General features: G+C 65.8%; 1 protein-coding gene across 1 annotated transcript; it reads right to left on the reverse strand.

The window, feature by feature from the left end:
• Positions 1-285: 285 nt before the first annotated feature.
• Acap3 (ArfGAP with coiled-coil, ankyrin repeat and PH domains 3) lies at positions 286-17,085 on the reverse strand. Its single transcript, XM_070037142.1, has 24 exons — positions 16,935-17,085; positions 12,431-12,488; positions 11,179-11,298; positions 10,899-10,952; positions 10,031-10,089; positions 9,390-9,573; positions 8,301-8,345; positions 8,125-8,220; positions 7,970-8,044; positions 7,585-7,596; positions 5,629-5,741; positions 5,478-5,529; positions 5,162-5,262; positions 4,980-5,091; positions 4,535-4,743; positions 4,382-4,451; positions 3,720-3,814; positions 3,441-3,643; positions 3,128-3,235; positions 2,471-2,569; positions 2,154-2,383; positions 1,927-2,036; positions 1,680-1,790; positions 286-1,609 (listed from the first exon to the last, which is right to left on the reverse strand). The coding sequence occupies exons 1-24, from the start codon at positions 16,979-16,981 to the stop codon at positions 1,462-1,464; spliced, it is 2,511 nt and encodes an 836-aa protein (XP_069893243.1). The 5' UTR covers positions 16,982-17,085; the 3' UTR covers positions 286-1,461.
• Positions 17,086-17,727: the final 642 nt, after the last annotated feature.

The raw sequence follows: 17,727 nt of genomic DNA on the forward strand, positions 1-17,727 counted from the left end.
CAGCAGCACACTGTGGGGAGGGGTACTGGGAGCAGGCGGGTGGCCAGACATCACACCAGCTCTAGACCATTCACACGGGTTGGCTCCACCCTTACTCCCATTAGGAGACATAGTCTAGGCCAGAGAAAGGTAAAGGGTTACAGAAGGGGGCCTGGGTGTGCTACCCACTTATCCAGGTCCTGCACGCTCATACCTGCAGACAAAGGGTGCTGCGGAGCTCTACTCGGGGCAGCCCCCAGACACTGTCCCCGAAGACAGAGCCAATAAGCAGGCAGTGAGCTCTAGTGCCAGAGGTTTATTTACCCATGAGTGAGCAGAGCAGGAGGGGACGGGACCCTGCCAAGGAGGGCAGGGTGGTCAGTGGACAGGCTCAAGCAGGAAGGAAGGAGCTAGTTCTGCTCTTTAGGGCTATAGCCAGCAGGCAAGGGAGTCAGGGACCCTGGTCCAGTGCCCCCTTTGCTGCCCGTGGAACTAGGGCAGTGTTTGCATAGTGATCAACTAACTGGCCTCGGCCTGACCAAGGGCCCGTGGTTGCAGGATTGCAGAGGGGCCTCTGCCCCCCCTCCTTCAGAGAAGGGGAATTGAAGGCATTGGTGGGCTCCCCCAAAGGAGTGGGAAACCCCAGACCCAAGGGGAGGCTCGCCCCAGGGGCGAGACCAGCGAGAGGGCGGGGCAGAGGCGGGGCCTTCCTCGGCCACAGGCAGAGCAAGGCTGAAGAAGGTCCACTTAGCCGGTGACGAAGCTCGTCGGTGGAAGGTGGAAGGGCCAGTGCTTTCCGCACAGGCTCTGGGCCGTGTCAGAGCCACCTCTGGGTGACTGGAAGTGTCAGGCACAGGGACCTGCGTGGCCAGCCGCATGGCCTTGGGACGCCCGCGTCCAGGCAGGTGGAGGGCCCCGGCCGGAGCCCACCCCCCAGCACCCTCCAAGCACAGCTTGGAATCTGGGGGTCACTCAGCGAGGTACTCGGGTTGGTTCCCTGGGTGTCTGCCACTCCTGCTGGGGAGGGCTGGTAGCCGGCCAGCAGCCCCAGATTAGAGGAGGGACCCAGCGAGCAGGTCACCAGGTGACGGGCCCTGAGCGCAGAAGGGCACGAGGTGGTGCCGGGCCTTGAGTGGTCTGACTGAGCGAGCCAGGCCCCTGAAGAAGGGACATCTGAAGACAGAGGCCCCCCGGAGGAGGCCAGGGGCACCAGAAGATGCAGCACCCCCAAAAACATGGAATCAAAAGACAGTGCTGGGGTTCCTCTCCCAGCCCAGGGTCCCAGCAGCCAGAGGAAGGGGAGAGCAGGCAAGTGAGGACTCCAGGAGCACCCGGGCACTGGGGTTGTCAGGATAGGCCCACCACCGTCACCGGAAGGGCCCTGACAGGGCGGGGCTGGGGTCTTCAGGGGCATGCAGGGAGTCTGGGCCGGGCAGGCAGTGGGCCAGGGCAGGGTCCTGTGGCCGCCCAGCCTGCCCGGCCCTAGCTGTCCTCCAGGTGGAGGCCGATGAACTCCTGGATACACCTGCGGTACTGCAGCTCTGTGGGACTGCTGCCTGCCAGGGCGCCTGGCTGGCCCGGGGACGCCTCGGCCTCCCGCATCTCCTCTGCCATCCGGGCAAGGCGGAGCCTGGGAGAGGCACGGAGTGAGGCGACCAAGCCCCAGGGGTCCCGGCCCACAGGGTCCCCCCGGCACTCACAGTGTGACGATGTCTGCATTGGCCGCCTGCACCGCAATGCTTAGAGGGTCCTGCTGCTCCTGGTCCACCGCATGAAGGTCGGCCCCTCGTTTCAGAAACAGGCAGACCTGGCTGGGGTGGGGTGTGTGAGGAACAGGCAGACCTGGCTGTGTGAGGTGTGTGAGGAACAGGCAGACCTGGCTGTGTGAGGTGTGTGAGGACATCTGGAGTAGGGTAGGTGCAGGGGAGGTGGGCACAAGTTACTCACCCGGTTCGGCCTAGGAGCGTGGCATGGTGCAAGGGTGCGCGGCCCAGGCTGTCTCTTTGGTTCACATCAGCTCCATTTTGCAGAAGGAATTCACAGACAATTAGGGAGCCCTGGGGACAGAGCAGCTCAGAGCCTAAGTAGTGCCCAGCAGGGCCCCTGCTCTGCTCCCGGCCCTGAGTGTCGGGGCGCCCAGGTGTGAACACGCAGCAGCGGCCACCTACACTCACCCCTAGCACTGCTTGCACCAACGGTGTCTTGCCTTCGTCCTCTGTGTCCACCCAGTTGACCTCTGCCCCGTGGGCCAATGCTGCGGCCAGTGCAGGAAGATCGCGGGCACGTGCCGCTCGGTGGGCCAGCAGCCCCGGGTGAAGCTCGCGTACGTCAGACAGACGCCAGGCCTCTGCTTCTGTCTCTGCCTCCCCACTGGACTCCTCTGACTCCACGCCCTCGGTGCCCCCTGCAGGGTGGAAGGGTCAGGAGCTCTGACCTCAAGCAGGGGTGGGGGGGAGGGGGAGGGCTGAAAGGTGAAGAGGCAGGCACCCACCCTCCTCAGTGACACTGTCCACCACAGAGCCCGTGCCGAAGGCCAGGACGTCGGAGCTGCCATCAGAGCTGCCTCCCAGCCCACTGTCGCTGCTCAGGCCTGGAGGACCGTAGGGGAAGAGGGTCCTGAGTTTGGCCTCCTCTCAGAATGCTAGAGGAGAGCTGGAGCCCCACTCACCTTCCAGGGAAGATGGGGGGGTAGGCCAGCCCCCACGGGGTAGCAGGAGGCAGCCCTGCCCAGGAAAGGTGACCCAGTGTGCACACTCAGCCCACAGCCAGCCGTCAGGACTTCGCCAAGCCCTGGGGAGACTGCCCGGGCAGCAAGAGGATGCTGAGCTGTCGCTCCTAGGGCCAGGTCAGCAGCGCCCACACACACACACACACACACACCGTCATCCGTACACACCTGTGTGCACACACCTTCACACTCACATTTCCACATATCTCTCCGGCCCTCACTGCTTCTCTTCCGGCCTTAGACCTGCCAGTGTCCAAATGACCCCTCCCCCGCCCCGCTGACCTGCAGTGCCAGCGCAGCCGGCCCCTCCCGTGTGGGGCACCAAGTGCTTTCCAAGGGTGTCCACTCTCGGGAGCCTCCCTCTTCCCACCCCTGGCCACCCTGACTGGGGCAGGGGGAGGTGGAGCCTCAAACACTTACTTCGGGGACCAGCCCCAGCAGCCCCAGCGTCAAAGTAGGAGAAGAGAGAGTCCAGCTCATCTGGGCAGAACAGTGAATCCCGGCGGAATTTGCGCTCCAATGTGCCTGCTGTGGGGGAGGGGGCAGCACTGGTCAGAGGGGGAAACTGAGGCCCTGGGTAGGCGGATGCCCGGGGCTGTGCTAGGAGCCAGGCAGAGCTCCCTTGGGGCCCTGCGACACCAGGACCCAGGGTTGAGGCCCCTCCCAGCCGCAGTGGTCCTGGCCCCCTGTGCTCAGCCATGTGAACTAGAATGCAGCGTAGCGGTCCTCCCACCTGAGGACAGGGCAGCCACGGAGGGCAGGACGGGCTCCAGCCGGACCTTGCGGCGGGCGGTGGGGGCGTGAGGGGAGCTGTTGGGACGCGGGCACTTGCGCGCCCGCCAGCGTCTTGGGGCTTCCCGGGCTGGCGCGGTGGGCAGCTTCCGCAAAAACTTCTTCTCCACGTATTTGTCCTTGATCCAGGCCTCCTTGTCCTGTCTGGACCACGGGTGGAGGTGAGGCTGAGTCTGCAGGCTGGGGCTTCCCGGCCAGGCCAGGCTGCTGCTCATCTCACCTGGGGCTGCTAGCTGTGGGCTTCCTGCTGCCCAGGCCCTCGCACTGGGCCTCATAGATCTGGTTCACGGTGGTATTTCCAAGCTCACACATCAGCTGGTGGGAAGAGGGTGTGGCCGTCAATCCGGGCTTCCCGACCCAGCTCCTGCCCCACAGGGCCTCAGGGACCTCAAGAACTGCACACCTAGCCGGGCGCCGGTGGCTCACGCCTGTCATCCTAGCTACTCAGGAGGCTGAGATCTGGGGATCGAGGTTCAAAGCCAGCCCAGGCAGGAAAGTCCATGAGAATCTTTTTTTTTTGTTTTGTTCTGTTTTTGTCGGTCGTGGGGTCTGAACTTTGGGCCTGGGCGCTGTCCCTCAGCTCTCCAGCTCAAGGCTAGCACTCTACCACTTGAGCCACAGCGCCACTTCTGGCATTTTCTGCTTATGTGGTGCTGAGGAATCAAACCCAGGGCCTCAAGCATGCAAGGTAAGCGCTCTACCACTGAGCCACCTTCCCAGCCACCATGAGACTCTTTTCTCCAATTAACTACCAGAAAACCAGAAGTGGCGATGTGGCTCAAGTGGTAGAGCGTGTGCCTTGAGCTGAAGAGCACAGGGACAGCACCCAGGCCCAGAGTTCAAGCCATGACCAAAAAAAGAAAAAAACAAAAAGCTGCTCACCTTTAACAGCTCAGGCTCCCAGGAGTCCAGTGTCAGGGACCGCACCTTGGAGCAGTGCACGCCCAGGCTCCTAGACCGCAAGGGGACGGGTGAGTCGGGGCACCGCTCCACCCGGGCGCAGCCCCGCCCCGCCGGCCCAGAGCCAGGGGTCACCTGTGGATCCCTGAGCACTCGATGCACAGCAGCACACCCAGGTTGATGCTGGCCCAGCGGGGGTCTGGCTGGCCACAGTCACCGCACTGGCCGTTGCCAGCCACACTCTGCACGCGCTGCAGCACGCTCTCCCCCTTGGCTCCACGCTCCCGGGGGTCCGTGGTGGAGTCGATGCTGCTTGTGGATGGGGAAGCTGTGCGGTCCAGCCTCTGGGGGGCGGTGTGAGGACTGGCTCAGCCCTTCGGCCGTAGGCCCTCCCCTCCCAGCCTGAGCGGCCAGAACAGGCCAGCCTCCCACAAGAGTACATCCGCCCAGGCACGTGTGCATACACATGCTTATCCACACACATGCACTGCTGCTTGCAAACACATGCGTGCAGCCCGCAGGAGCCCTCACGAGCACACTGGGGTGTGCCCTTGCGTGTGGGATGGCGGGGCGGGCACACCTCACTGTAGCAGCTATCCGGGCTCTCCCGGTAGGCAGAGGCAATGCTGGCCTGCACTGCTTGAACCCAGGCCTGCCGCAGCTTCTCAGAGTCAGCCTGCAGCATGCAGCTCCTAGAGGGAGGGGCCGGTCAGGCAGGGAAGGCCCAGGGCCCCCACCCCGCCGCGGGTGGGCCCTCCTCACTTGGTGGGCGACACGACCTCGAAGCAGAACCTCCGTTCGATGTCCTCACAGGGCTTCACAGAGCACAGGCGGAGGTCATCTACCACCACGGTCAGCGCGTCCTGCAAGGGACGCCACGGGGCCCGCACACTCAGCCCTGCACTGTACCTTCGTGCAACGCCCAAGCAACCAGGTTCAAGCTCCCCGTTTCCCTGGCCTCGTAGACTCTGGTACCCATCAGTGTCCTCAGCCCTGTGCCAACACCCGCTGAGTAGCCAGCCCCCAGAGTCCAGGTGGGCAGGGTTCTGGCCAAGGGAACCCTGCTTCCCCAGCACACCTTGAGCTTCTTCTGGTAGACCAGCTGGCTGTTCTGAATGGAGAACCAGCGCCTGGGGGGGGGGGGGAATGGAGGATAAGGGGTCAGAGCCGGCCACGTCCCCTCTGCTCTAGCTCAGCCTGCTCTCAGCACTTCCCAAGGAAGGCCTCACCGATTCCATGTCTTGAAGGCATTGCTGGCTCTTTTAAAGAGGTAGCCCTCCATCACCACACCACTTGGTGCATCCACATCAAACTCCACTTTCGACTCATCATAGGAGAAGTCCTGGAAAGGACAGAGCCAGGCCTCAGGGAGTATCCCCCTCTGGAAGAACCCACCGCCGTCCCAGGCTCACCAAGACCAAAGGCTAAGGCAGGAGATCCCCTACTAGCTACAGTGGGTCCTGATAGAATGGACGCCCTTACCAGGCCTCGCCGGCAGACCCCGAGTGCTCACAGCTGGGCCTGTGCTCTCGCCCCCACCCCCAGCCTACAGGGACAAATAGGCTCCACTCAGGAAGGAAGCTCCCCCACCCCACACACATCCTGAGTGCCCTGTGTACGTGCCAGCTGGGTGAGCTCCAGCTGCCCAACAGAGCTCCATTCAGGGGCTGGCAGTCCCGACGCCTGTGTGCCTCGCTGTCTAGCAGGACAGGCCTGGCCACCTGCTCTGGGCTAGGCAGGGGCAGGAAGACACAGCTGCCGCCGCTCTCCTGTGGGGGCCGGGCCGGGCTCACCTGCACCCTGCCCGTGCCAGCAACTAGCCCAGAGGTGCCTCAGCACCACTAGCGCTCTGGAGGAGGTGTCCTTGGTGCTGAAGCATCCCAGCAGGACGCTGCCTGTCCCACTGCAACCCTCCGTGCACACCCCACGCTGTCCCCACACTGTCCCCACGCTGTCCCCACGCTGTCCCCACGCTGTCCCCATGCTGTCCCCACGCTGTCCCCACGCTGTCCCCGCGTGCACACCCCACGCTGTCCCCACGTGCACACCCCACGCTGTCCCCACGTGCACACCCCACGCTGTCCCCACGCTGTCCCCACGCTGTCCCCACGCTGTCCCCATGCTGTCCCCACGCTGTCCCCACGCTGTCCCCGCGTGCACACCCCACGCTGTCCCCACGCTGTCCCCACGCTGTCTCCATGCTGTCCCCACGCTGTCCTGACACTGTCCCCACATGCACACCCCACGCTGTCCCCACGCTGTCTCCATGCTGTCCCCACGCTGTCCTGACACTGTCCCCACGTGCACACCCCACGCTGTCCCCATGCTGTCCCCACGTGCACACCCCACGCTGTCCCCATGCTGTCCCCACGTGCACACCCCACGCTGTCCCCACGCTGTCCCCACGTGCACACCCCACACTGTCCCCACGCTGTCCCCACGCTGTCCCCACGTGCACACCCCACGCTGTCCCCATGCTGTCCCCACGTGCACACCCCACACTGTCCCCACGCTGTCCCCACGTGCACACCCCACACTGTCCCCACGCTGTCCCCACGCTGTCCCCACGTGCACACCCCACGCTGTCCCCACGCTGTCCCCACGTGCACACCCCACGCTGTCCCCACGCTGTCCCCACGTGCACACCCCACGCTGTCCCCATGCTGTCCCCACGTGCACACCCCACGCTGTCCCCACGTGCACACCCCACGCTGTCCCCACGCTGTCCCCATGCTGTCCCCACACTGTCCCCACGCTGTCCCCACGTGCACACCCCACGCTGTCCCCACGTGCACACCCCATGCTGTCCCCACGCTGTCCCCACGCTGTCCCCATGCTGTCCCCACGCTGTCCCCACGTGCACACCCCACACTGTCCCCACGCTGTCCCCACGCTGTCCCCACGCTGTCCCCACGCTGTCCCCACACTGTCCCCACGCTGTCCCCGCGTGCACACCCCACGCTGTCCCCATGCTGTCCCCATGCTGTCCCCACGCTGTCCCCACGTGCACACCCCACGCTGTCCCCACACTGTCCCCACGTGCACACCCCACGCTGTCCCCCACGTGCACACCCCACGCTGTCCCCACGTGCACACCCCACGCTGTCCCCACGTGCACACCCCACGCTGTCCCCACGCTGTCCCCACTGCGTCCCTCACACGCACACCCCAGGTTCAGCGCTCACCTGCAGCAGTGTCTGAGGCCCAGGCAGGTTTGGGAGAGAGAGAGAGAGCTAGTGAGTGCTGGCTCTGCCCCCAGCTCCCAAAAGTACCCCACGCCCGTCTCTTCCCAAAGTCTCTCTTATCCCCTCACAGCCAACCTCCGTCCTGATGGGCAACAGGAGCCACTGTCCCACAGCTGAACAGAGGCCCGAGAAGGAGCCCACGAGTACTCTAGGGAGGGAGCCAGCCCCTCCATGCACTCAGCCCCCCCGGGAAGAGGCTTCTAAGGACAGGGACCTCTCCCTCTGAACGCACCTTCGGGGCGGGGGGGGGGGGGTGTCTCAGCCGCATGGTGGCGGCAGGCCTAGGAGGATGGGCCCAGTCAGGGCGAGGGCTGCAGAGCCTTACCCGCTGCTGAACGGCTGCGTGCTTGCGCTCCATCTCCCGCTTCTCCACAGCACAGTCAATCACCAGCTGGTCCAGCTGTGTGTGGGGAGCATCAGCAGGTCCCCTCCCCAAGCCCACCCCTGCGGGGACCCCCGCCTCCCACATCCGCAGCTCACCTCAGCCGCCAGCTTCTTCATGTAGGGGTCCAGCTGGTGCAGCAGGTTGTGGCCCTGCTGGAAGAAGCTGTACTGGGCATGCATGAAGGACAGCATCTGCAGGGACAGACGGGCTGGGTGAGGACTGGCTCCCACCACCTAGGCCACACTAAAGCCACTGCCCTTCAGGGACTCACAGAATCCAAGATCTCAAACTTCTTCTTGGCCTGGAGGACATTGATCTGCAAGAGGAGGTGCAGAGGTAAAGCCTCAGCAGGGCCGGAGCCCAGGCGCCCGTCTGGCCCGGCCGGCCCAGCCACTGGCCTGTTGTGGCTCTGAGACCCCAGGTCATCTCAACTCTGCTCCATACCAGAGTCACAACCCCATGGTCCAGGAGTCCTTTCCCATGTCCAGAGCTAAGGGCCCGTCTAGGCAATGCCAGGGTATGTTTTCTTTCTCTTCCTTCCTCCCTTCCTTCCTTCCTTCCTTCCTTCCTTTCTTCCTCCCTCCCTCCCTTCCTTCCTTCCTTCCTTCCTTCCTCCCTCCCTCCCTCCCTCCCTTCCTCCCTTCCTTCCTTCCTTCCTCCCTTCCTCCCTCCCTTCCTCCCTCCCTCCCTCCCTCCCTTCCTTCCTTCCTTCCTTCCTTCCTTCCTTCCTTCCTTCCTTCCTTCCTTCCTCCCTTCCTCCCTCCCTCCCTTCCTTCCTTCCTTCCTTCCTTCCTTCCTTCCTCCCTTCCTCCCTCCCTCCCTCCCTCCCTCCCTCCCTCCCTCCCTCCCTCCCTCCCTCCCTCCCTTCCTTCCTTCCTTCCTTCCTTCCTTCCTTCCTTCCTTCCTTCCTTCCTTCCTTCCTCCCTTCCTCCCTCCCTCCCTCCCTCCCTCCCTCCCTTCCTTCCTCCCTCCCTTCCTTCCTTCCTTCCTTCCTTCCTTCCTCCCTTCCTCCCTCCCTCCCTCCCTCCCTCCCTCCCTTCCTTCCTCCCTCCCTTCCTTCCTTCCTTCCTTCCTCCCTCCCTCCCTCCCTTCCTCCCTCCCTCCCTCCCTCCCTCCCTCCCTCCCTCTCTTTCTCTCTTTCCTTCCTGTTTCTGGTACTGGGGACTGAACTCAGGACCTCAAGCACTCACTTGGCTTTTTCACTCAAGGCTGGCACGCTGCTACTTGAGCCACGCCTTCACTTCCGATGCCTCTCAGACCAAGGTCAAAGCCTCTGCCCGCTTCTCACCCCACCCTAGGCCCTGGCCCGTCACCCCAGCTCCCGCCATGCCCACAGCTGCGTCCGCGGCCCCCGGCTGACCTGCAGCACGTAGTCCAGGGCTAGGTGACGGAAGCACTTCCGGGTGAGGGTCAGGGCACCGGTGGCCTCCTCCACCTCATGGGGCCGGTGCCTCGGGGCCTGCGCGTTTCTCACCAAGGAGAGTTCCATGTCCTCTCGCACCTTGTCAAACTGTTTCTTCGTCTCTTTGAACTTCCGCACATCCCTGCGTGCCAGTGAGCGCAGAGCAGGACTTGGAGGATGCGCAGATATCCGGCTTGCCTTGCTGTCTGCTCCTGGGCAGGGCCTCTTTTCCTTGACTCCCTGTTCCGGCCCCACCCACCCCTGCAACCCCTCTCCTGGTCCCCCTGACTTCACCTTACTTTCTCCATCAATCCAGCCCAGGCCCCAGCCCCACCCCCGACTTCAGACCTATGTGTCCAATAGCCACCTGACACGGGTAGGGTATGTACCTCACCACACAAGGGTGCCGGGCTGGGACGCCCCTCATCCACCCGTTCCTGTCCCTGCCCCCTTGCCAACCCCCTACAGCCTGGGGCTTGGCCAAGGGCCTCCTGGACAGGCCCCCTCCCCTACGCTGGAGAAGGAAGAGGCCTCCCACATCGTCCCCCGGTACCCGGGTACAGGGGCCTGGGGGTGCTGCAGGGGTTCGGGCTGCTCACTCTTTGACGAAGTTGTGGAGCTGCTGCCGCACAGACCTCTGGGCCTGGTCAAACAGGACCTGGGACAGAGGCAGGGAGGGGTCTCTGGGGTCCCCGCGGGCTCTAAAGGCAAAGCCCCGTCCATCCGCATTCCTAGCTGGGCAGTATGGGAGTGGCACTCAGTCCTGCCCATACCCAGCTTCCTGCAGAGAACATGCCGCCATGGCTTGTCTCACACTTGGAGCCAGCCTCTTGGGGCCAGGGTAGTTCTGGCCTCTGGGGGCCAAGGAAGCCGCCCCATCCTGGGTGGTGCCCAGGGCCAACAACTGTGGCCATCTGCTCATCTGTCCATCTGGCCCTTGGCCAGCCGAAGGCTCCACCTCCAAGTGTCCGAGAGGGCCGCACACTCAGGCCACCTCCAGACTGCCTGCCCTGCCCCACAGCAGCAGACCGGGTCAGGGAGGGGGCTAGCACAGGCCCGGCGTGGGAGTGGGGAGTGCTGAGGGGTTTCTCTGCAGCACTCAGAATCAGACCCCCTGCAGGGAGGAGGGCTGGCGGGGGGGGGGGGGGGGCCTGGCGGGCTGCCAGGAGGAGCCTCACTGATCTAGTTTATTTCTGCACTTCCTCACAAGGGTGGGGCCCATGTTTAGTCTGGGGCTCCGGTTATGCCTTAGCCTGCCCTGTGTGTCCGTCCACTTTGGTGCTGGGATCCTACAGCATGGACGCCTCTCTACCCCACCGACTGAGGGAGCAGAGTGGCCTTCCCTGCTGGCTGCTGCCATCGCCAGGCCCTGAGAGGAGGCCAGCTCTTCTCCAGACTGGGCAGAGTGCTCTGGGGCCATGGGGAAGCCCAGAAGGAAGCGGGGACCCCATGCCTGACGGGGCTTACTGTGTGGTAGTTGACCATCTCCTGCAGGCTGTCTCCGAACCTCTGCAGACATTCCTGGGGAGAGGGAGGGAAGAGGCATGCTGAGATGGCGGCGCCAGCAGGGCAGCAGGCCGGGCGGCCGGCATTCCCACGGGACCCACAGCACCCTCCCTGCCCCGGGGACACAGAGCCGCACCTGGGGAAGAGCACAGATGCCCACGGGTTCCCAGGACCGGCATCCTCCGGAGCTGCCTCCCTTTCCCTACGCCCACATGGAGGTCACGCGCCAATGGCCCCTCACCGAAATGACGGCGTCGCCCTGGCACTGCTGGGACAGGTCGCGGATGCCACTCACAAAGAGCCTGCTGGTGGCGGCATAGGCCTTGCCGGCCTCAATCATGCCACTGCACAGCTTGACCAGCTGTGAAGGGAAGGGGGGGCGGGGGAAGGGTCAGGGCTGGCAGTTCACACCCACTCAGTGCCAGGCCTCAGAGAAGCCATCGCCCCAGTGTGGAAACGAGGCTAAGGGCAGCCCGAGCTGAACTCAGGACACATCTACACCCCTGTGGCCAGCAGACGACTTTCTACAGGCCCAGAACTCACTCCTCAGAGCAAGAGGCAGGCAGGAGAGGGGGCAGGGGTCACAGGCTAGGGGGCTCTTACTCGAGCTCAGGGACACTGGCCTTCCTGCTTCCCTCAGCTGTGACACCTGCTCCTTCCTCCCCCTCCCCCCCACCCCTTGCCTCTAACCAGTCACACAAAGCATGGCCCCAGCAGCTGTTCCCTTCCGCCACCAGCGTAGGTCAGCTACCTGGGGGAAATGGGACCGGGGCCGACTGCGTCCTGGTGGGATGGGACAGGGACTGACTGCGTCCTGGTGGGATGGGACAGGGACTGACTGCGTCCTGGTGGGATGGGACCGGGGACTGACTGCGTCCTGGTGGGATGGGACAGGGACTGACTGCGTCCTGGTGGGATGGGACAGGGACTGACTGCGTCCTGGTGGGATGGGACAGGGACTGACTGCGTCCTGGTGGGATGGGACAGGGACTGACTGCGTCCTGGTGGGATGGGACCCGGGGACTGACTGTCCTGGTGGGATAGGACCTGGGGCCGACTGCGCACTGGTGGGATGGGACAGGGACTGACTGCGCACTGGTGGGATGGGACAGGGACTGACTGCGCACTGGTGGGATGGGACCCGGGGCCAACTGCGTCCTGGTGGGATGGGACCCAGGGCCGACTGCGTCCTGGTGGGATGGGACCAGGGACTGACTGCGCACTAGTGGGATGGGACCAGGGACTGACTACGTCCTGTTGGGATGGGACTCGGGGCCGACTGTGTTCTGTGGCCCTTGGATCACATGGGGTAGGACACCGGTAGGGGAACATGGTGCCAACCCAGGCACTGTGCATGGCACGTGTGTTGACACAGCCAGTGGGCGGGTGCTGGTGGAAAGTCGGGCCGTTAGCCATCCTAAGTCTAGTCTGGGAATGGGGCAGACAAGACGATGATGAACCCTCGGCTACCCGGCCCCCCAGCCTGCCCTGACCTTGTCCAGCTTAGCCTCGATCTCCACCACATCGGTTTCTACCTCATCGATGGTCGCCCTGCAACAAGAATGGTTGTTGGGTGGAGCAGCTATGCTGGTCGTTCAGGCCGAGAGCTTCAGCGCCCCTTGCATTCGCTGTTGGCTGGGATCTCCAGGAAATAGGAAGGAGACCCAAACAGCCTGCCTGCAGGCCATGACTGAAACCACCCAGACAGCCTCAGACCGGCACCCCCGGCAGGGGGGGGTGGTGGAGCACACCCCAGGGAGGGTCACACCCCAAGCGGAGGGGGTGGGGGCACGTCAGCTGGGACCCTTCCGGGCTCTGACTACTGCCGTCTAAGAACAGATCTCAGCCCCTGCCCACAACAGGGGGCCAGAGCTCCCGGTACCCAGGGCAGGTAGAGCATCTGTCGCCTCCCTCTCTCTGGAGATGAACGTTGACCCAGAAGACCCCATCTAGACCCCCCTGGCCCCTGAAGGTCTGCCATTCACCCCTCCTCCTAATGCAGCCTGCCATGGCCTGACGCGGTGAACCCTGGAATAGACCTGGTATGAGCCATCAGGTAACGGACCACCAGGCTCCAAAACAGTGAGAGGCTGTCCTAGACTGCCAACAGGCACAATGCACTGTGGAGAGGAGAGATGGCTAGGCTGCCTCAGAACCCACTCCCTTCAGGCCAGCCTGACAATGGGGCTGCCTTGGAGAGGGAAGAGTTAATGATGACATCACCAGAAGCCAGGAGAATCCCGGAAGCCAGAGGCAGATGGAGCAAGCACGTGACCCCCTTATTCTGCCAACAGGAAGTCAGGAAATAGGGACAGGCTCCACACACACACACACAGACACACACACACACACACACACACACACAGACACACACACACAGACACCCTGCACAATTAGCTCAGCTGGTAAGCTAAGCCCATCTGTCTGAAGGAGTATGAGGGCCCCTGGGAATGGGTACAGGCCTCTAGAGATAAGTCTGGGGGGACAGTGAGGAGAGGCCACAAGACCTAGTAGTTCCTCACCACCCCATCCCTGTGTGGGAAGGGAGAGGGCCTGTAGTTACATGGGACCATAGTGTTTGTTTGCTTTGGTGATGGTCCTAGTGCTTGAACTCAGGGCCTGGGTGCTGTCTCTGTGCTTTGTCTGCTCTACCATTTGAGCCAGCTCCACTTCTGGCATTTTTGGTGGCTAACAAGAGTTTCAAGGACTTTCCGGCCCCAGCTGGCTTTAACCTGTAATCCCCAGATCTCAGCCTCCTGGATAGCTAGGAACACAGGTGTGAGCCACCAGAGCCCAGTTGCTTTCTTTCTTTCTTTTTTTTTTTTTTTTTGGTCCAGTCGTGGGGCCTGAACCCTGGGCCTGGGCACTGTCCCTCAGCTCTTCAGCTCAAGGCTAGCGCTCTACCACTTGAGCCACAGCGCCACTTCCGGCTTTTTTCTTTTTGCTTATGTGGTGCTGAGGAATCGAACCCAGGGCCTCAGGCATGCAAGGCAAGCGCTCTACCACTGAGCCACTTTCCCAGCCCCTCCAGTTGCTTTCTTTAATTAGGATCTGGACGGAATTGGCAAGGCTGTCCATGCCGGGGACCTTTAAGAGTCCTGGATGTGTGCCCTCCCCACTAGGACATGAACTCTCTAGACAGCCCCCACCTGTTTTGAGGGACTAAGGGGTCCCTGGGCTCTGGAACGGGGGGCAGGGACACAGAGGGGCAGCATCTGTTGGGACCACTGCTGGCCCATGCTCCCAGGGTGCCATCCCAGCCTGCCCTGCTTAGGAGAAATGCCCATCACCTAGGATCCTAGCCCACACCACTTGAAGGTAGCTGTCGGGACCCTCCACCCAGGGGAGTAGGGTGTAGGGACATGTTGGCTCTCTGAGCAGGCTGGGCAGCTCTGACAGCCTGCAGGAGAGCTGCCGCCCCTGCCTGGCTGGAAAGCCGGGGCCTGAGAGGCAGCGAGGGCAGGGTGGCACAGAGCTGGCACCTGTGCTCCCTGGGACAGAGTGGGTGTGGAGCAGGGCACAGAGGGCACGCACGAACCCCAGCGGGGAATGTGAAGCCTCCACTCGGCCCTGGGATTGCTTGGGCCTCACACAGGGTGGGAGGGTCCCCTTCAAGGCTGTGACTCAGCGTCTGAAGCCCCACCCAGGGAAGGGCCCAGCGACGAGGCCAGGCAGCCCCATCCCTAGCGCCTCCCCTCCCCCCCAGCAGTTCTGGGGCTCTGAGGCATTCCCGAGGTGGTCACAACCCCTCCCTGCGTAGGACCCCTCCCATCCCAGGCCCATGTCCACAGCCTCCTATGAGCCCCCGGCCAGGGGCTCCAAGGCCAGGTTACAATCTCAGTGACACCTGAGAGTGAGTTGGCGGGGGACCTCAAAAGGCTTCCAACCAGCACCTGCCCCAGACCACCAAGCAGTCTCCCTGGCCCAAGGCCATGTCTGGGCAGTTCACGTCAGCCTTGGACCGGTCCTGTGGGGCCGCTTTCCCATCAGGAATCACTGCCGCACCTACGGCAGCCCCACAGGTCCACCCTGCTGGCTGTGGAAGGGAAGCCAATGGGGTTTGGCTGGCGGCGCCCAGACCCTCAGCAAAGGAGGAGGAGCGGAAGCTGCCTGGGAGGGCCAGGGCCCAGACCAAGTCCCTGGCACAGACCCCTGGCCTCATCCCTGCGAGCAGGCTGGGATGGCAGGGCTCCCGAGGCGCCTTCTCCAAATCACAAAAGGTGTCTGGAGACCTCTAACAGAAGACTCCCCTAGCTCCCTGCCCAGGCCGCGGAGCCATTGCTGGGGGTGACCCTGACCTGCCCAGCCCCAGACTCCTGAAGGCTTCCTTGCTGCTTCCCCGCGGTTTTGCAAGGGGCTGGCTCCAGGACTGCTAGCGCAGGCTCGAGATCTCCCGTTCCCAAGCACACGCGTGCAGAGGAAGGACACACTCATACACAAACATGCGTCGGCCACAGCACGGAGTGTGCCCCCAGGGGTAGGCACACGCACGGCCCCTGATGCTGGCGCACACGCCTGGACCCGGCATGTGCCTAGCGGCGAGTGGGCGCGCCCAGGGAGCAGGGCCGCACCGCAGGCAGGCTGCGGGGCGCACCGGGTCGGGGCCAGGCTCGGGGCCCGCAGGCCGCAGGGCTCACACCGCAGGCAGGCTGCGGGGCGCTCGGGGTCCGGGCCAGGCTCGGGGCCCGCAGGCCGCAGGGCTCACACCGCAGGCAGGCTGCGGGGCGCTCGGGGTCCGGGCCAGGCTCGGGGCCCGCAGGCCGCAGGGCTCACACCGCAGGCAGGCTGCGGGGCGCTCGGGGTCCGGGCCAGGCTCGGGGCCCGCAGGCCGCAGGGCTCACACCGCAGGCAGGCTGCGGGGCGCACCGGGTCCGGGCCAGGCTCGGGGCCCGCAGGGATCACACCGCAGGCAGGCTGCGGGGCGCTCGGGGGTCCGGGCCAGGCTCGGGGCCCGCAGGGCTCACACCGCAGGCAGGCTGCGGGGCGCACCGGGTCCGGGCCAGGCTCGGGGCCCGCAGGCCGCAGGGCTCACACCGCAGGCAGGCTGCGGGGCGCTCGGGGGTCCGGGCCAGGCTCGGGGCCCGCAGGGCTCACACCGCAGGCAGGCTGCGGGGCGCACCGGGTCCGGGCCAGGCTCAGGGCCCGCAGGCCGCAGGGCTCACACCGCAGGCAGGCTGCGGGGCGCTCGGGGTCCGGGCCAGGCTCGGGGCCCGCAGGGCTCACACCGCAGGCAGGCTGCGGGGCGCACCGGGTGGGGGCCAGGCTCGGGGCCCGCAGGCCGCAGGGCTCACACCGCAGGCAGGCTGCGGGGCGCTCGGGGTCCGGGCCAGGCTCGGGGCCCGCAGGGCCGCACCGCAGGCAGGCTGCGGGGCGCACCGGGTCCGGGCCAGGCTCGGGGCCCGCAGGCCGCAGGGCTCACACCGCAGGCAGGCTGCGGGGCGCACCGGGTCCGGGCCAGGCTCGGGGCCCGCAGGGCCGCACCGCAGGCAGGCTGCGGGGCGCACCGGGTGGGGGCCAGGCTCGGGGCCCGCAGGCCCCGCGCCGACCAGGCCCAGCCTTGCCGAGGCGGCGCAGCCCGCGCGCGCCCGCTCCCTCACGCACACGGGGGCACGCGGGGCCAGGCGCACGGCTCGCGGGCAGGTGTCCCCGTGCGCGGGGTCCGAGCGCCGGCCGCGCCCCGCCGCGCGGCTCCGGGCCGGGGCCGGGCCTGGCCAGAGCGGCCTGCGGGCCCCGAGCGGCTCTGACGGGCGGGCGGGCGGGCGCGGGGCGCACGCGCGGGGGGCGCTGCCGGCTCGGGCCCCGCGCCCGCGCTCCAGGCGGCCGGCGGCACCGGGCGCCTTTTGTTCCGGTCCCGGCCCGCGCCGGGGCGACGCGGCTTTGTCCAGGCGCCTCCGCCGGGCGCCGGCGACGCCGCCGGCCACGCACCCCGCCCCTCGCGGGCACAAAGGCGGCCCGCGCCCCGCGCCGCCCCGCGCCGCCCCGCGCCGCCCCGCGTACCTGAAGCGCGGCGAGTCCTTGATGCACTCCTCGAACTCCACCGTCATGGCGGCGGCGCGCAGCGGTCACCGGGCGAGGAACGCGGCGCGCCGAGCGGCATCCCCGGCCGGTGGCCGCGCGTCCCGGAACCAGGCCGCCGCGCGCCGCCCCGCCTGTCACCGCCGGGGAGCGTCGCCCAAGTCCGCCCCGCCCCGCCTGTCACCGCCGGGGAGCGTCGCCCAAGTCCGCCCCGCCCCGCCTGTCACCGCCGGGGAGCGTCGCCCAAGTCCGCCCCGCCCCGCCTGTCACCGCCGGGGAGCGTCGCCCAAGTCCGCCCCGCCCCGCCTGTCACCGCCGGGGAGCGTCGCCCAACTCCGCCCCGCCCCGCCTGTCACCGCCGGGGAGCGTCGCCCAAGTCCGCCCCGCCCCGCCTGTCACCGCCGGGGAGCGTCGCCCAAGTCCGCCCCGCCCCGCCTGTCACCGCCGGGGAGCGTCGCCCAAGTCCGCCCCGCCCCGCCTGTCACCGCCGGGGAGCGTCGCCCAACTCCGCCCCGCCCCGCCTGTCACCGCCGGGGGGCGTCGCCCCGCCTGCCGCCAGCGCCCCGGAGAGCTCCGGGCTGCGAGCCGTACTTTAGGAACGGGAGGGCCCGGCTCCGCCCGCTCCGACCAGGACAACGGTTGCGTAACTCCGTGCGAACGCGAACCTCTTTTGGGGTGGGCTCGACCAGAACGGACTCTCGGAAGGGAAGGGCAGCGAGGAGCAGGAGCGCGCGGACGACGGGGCGAGGGAAGGAGCCGCACGCGGACCGGGGGT

This window comes from Dipodomys merriami, unplaced genomic scaffold (assembly GCF_024711535.1).
Source record: "Dipodomys merriami isolate MVZ:Mamm:240054 unplaced genomic scaffold, mDipMer1.0.p SCAF_28, whole genome shotgun sequence".
NCBI lineage: Eukaryota > Metazoa > Chordata > Mammalia > Rodentia > Heteromyidae > Dipodomys > Dipodomys merriami.